The sequence below is a fragment of the Papaver somniferum genome, unplaced genomic scaffold (assembly GCF_003573695.1).
Source record: "Papaver somniferum cultivar HN1 unplaced genomic scaffold, ASM357369v1 unplaced-scaffold_21, whole genome shotgun sequence".
Taxonomy (NCBI): Eukaryota; Viridiplantae; Streptophyta; class Magnoliopsida; order Ranunculales; family Papaveraceae; genus Papaver; species Papaver somniferum.
In genome coordinates, this window is record NW_020631041.1 from 4,183,486 (window position 1) to 4,185,891 (window position 2,406).

Consider the following 2,406-nt stretch of genomic DNA (forward strand, 5'->3'; position numbering starts at 1 on the left):
CTTGTGACGGTAGATTCGTTCTCCTGTCAGGAGTAGATCCTAAGCGAAGTTGAGTCAAACTCTTGATGGCAGAATCCAAATCATCACCATGTAGTTGTCTCTCAAGAACCTTTCTGTCCATTCCGGGGAAGATTGATACGAGATGAGCAAGTGCGGCAGAACCAGCAGCAGCAGAATCATAATCGCTCTTGTTATCTGATGGATAAAATCGAATTGCTGGAGAAGCTGAATAAGAACAGCGAAGACTCTTAGAATAAAGAGGAGATGCAGATGTTAAAATCTCTTTTCGCTTTCCACACAGAATAGCAGCAGACATGGTTACTATACGGATGTTGAATTTTGTGTAACCTAAACTTGAAGAAGAAAAAAAATTCTGACGATAAAAACTTAAGGCTTAATATATATATATACTTGTAATGCCATACATAAACTTCCTAATATATTCGGTGAATATCCAAGAAAGGGTCCAAGTGCTCTCCGGTCAAAGTCCTTTCCAACTCTAAGACAACTTTGTTTAAAACTTCGAACTCGGTTTGGAAATCTAGTTTCTTTATATAAGGATGCAGGTTGTGCTTATAGATGAATACACGTTGCCCTCTGAAAAATCTCTCGCTTTCTAGTTTTCTGGGTTTTTTCTTTTTATTTTGTCAATACTGTTCATTCTGTGTGAAGATTAGATATATAGGTCGATGGAACAACAAGCAGAAGAGATAGATGTTATTGTTCCAAAACATAGGTCACGCTATGTATCTGTTAAACTCGAACATATACGAGTTATGGTAACCACTGGGAGACATATCGCTCTCAGCTTTAATATCGAGGTACAGACGTGCTCTCCCTTCTGCTTTTGAGGTTACTCACGCAATGACTATCTCTAAAAAAAACTTATTTTATTTTTCCTGTTGCAGGATGGAGTTATGAAGCTGACGACTGTACCAGAAACCGAAGATAGAGAAGACATTCATAGATGTGCAGCATTCATCAAAGCTGTAATATTGGGGTTTAGTATACCAACGGCAAGTAAGTTTCTCCACAGAGACAATTTGAAGATTGGTTCTTTGAAGATTAACACCAATGACACATACATGAAACAAAACATAATCAGGACCAAGTCTGCAATTGAAGATTTTACTAAAACCAACATTTTAGTAAACAAGGACGGCAACCAATTATACATACTAGGAACTCCATTATTTATCAAGAATGCCAGTGATCATATTTCTCATCTAATCTCATTGTACAACTAAAGATAATTGAATTCGAGTCGATGTCCTTGAATGTGTTCAGTAACATGTGGACACAAAGTTTATTCCCGGTTTTCTTATACGGAATGGTATATATTGTCACTTTTTCCTTTATTAACCTTTAAAAATGTAGCTGCATAGATTTTGGATGCATTAAGACAGGTACAAGCATTTATCTAATCTCACACTAGGAATGGTGAATTTTCTGTTAAAACTTCTTATAAAGCCCTTATATCTGAGCTAAACCATATGCAAAACGCACAACCTTCTCGGACTTCTTACAAGGCCTTTCGGAACATTCCCATCCTTCCTAAAATCGAGCTTCTTATCTGGAATTGCATAGAAAAATACCCTACACAGCATCTAGATTATCTCAATACCTCAATAATCATGAGCCATGTTGTTCGTGTTACACTAATTCAATTGATACAGCTGAGCATATTTTCTTGCACTGCCGCTATTTTGAAGGCAGTTTGGGCCAACACGCCCATTGATAACTATTGCCTGGAGTATCCGCAGAGATACGTGCTTCAGAATTTCAGAACAAGAATACTATTCCTTTAAATACTAGGAACCATGGTCTGAGAACACCGTGCTGTTATACCTAATTCCCAAACATCTCAGACTCCTGCTCTTATTGCGATGCCAAATATAATGATCTTCGTGACATTTTTTACTGTTATGCTTATGATAAAGATACTAGTAATGCAGGCTTGGGTCTCCATACTAACTGATTTGACAAGATCAGATGAACAAGTAGAAAAATGCCTTGTCATTTTCAAAGGAATCAGATGGATCAAAAACCATCACACTGGTACTGCTTCTGTTTTCACAGTGACGCAAAGATAGCAATCACATATCTTAAAAATAAAAATGGTTTGATGCAAAGAATGCAATCACATCTTAAAAATAAAAATCCCCAACTGTGATGGTTTACCAGTACAATTTTAAATGACTGGCATTTCCTTTTAAACAGTTTTTGGTTTTCCAGAATAGATTATGTCAACAGGATTTATATTTCATCAGCCGCACAAGACAGCTAAGTACTGCAGAAGGAATCATGTAAATGGGGAATGGATGGTGAATTTTCTGTTAAACCTTCCTTTCTCTCAACAGTGTAGTCCTCTTTTTGAAATGAACTGTTTTTGTTAAAATCAAAAGC

The 2,406-nt window shown here is 36.7% G+C and overlaps 1 protein-coding gene across 1 annotated transcript; it reads left to right on the top strand.

The window, feature by feature from the left end:
* The first annotated feature begins 689 nt into the window (after positions 1 to 689).
* LOC113339463 lies at positions 690 to 1,247 on the top strand. Its single transcript, XM_026584730.1, has 2 exons — positions 690 to 821; positions 909 to 1,247. The coding sequence occupies exons 1-2, from the start codon at positions 690 to 692 to the stop codon at positions 1,245 to 1,247; spliced, it is 471 nt and encodes a 156-aa protein (XP_026440515.1).
* The last annotated feature ends 1,159 nt before the right edge of the window (positions 1,248 to 2,406 follow it).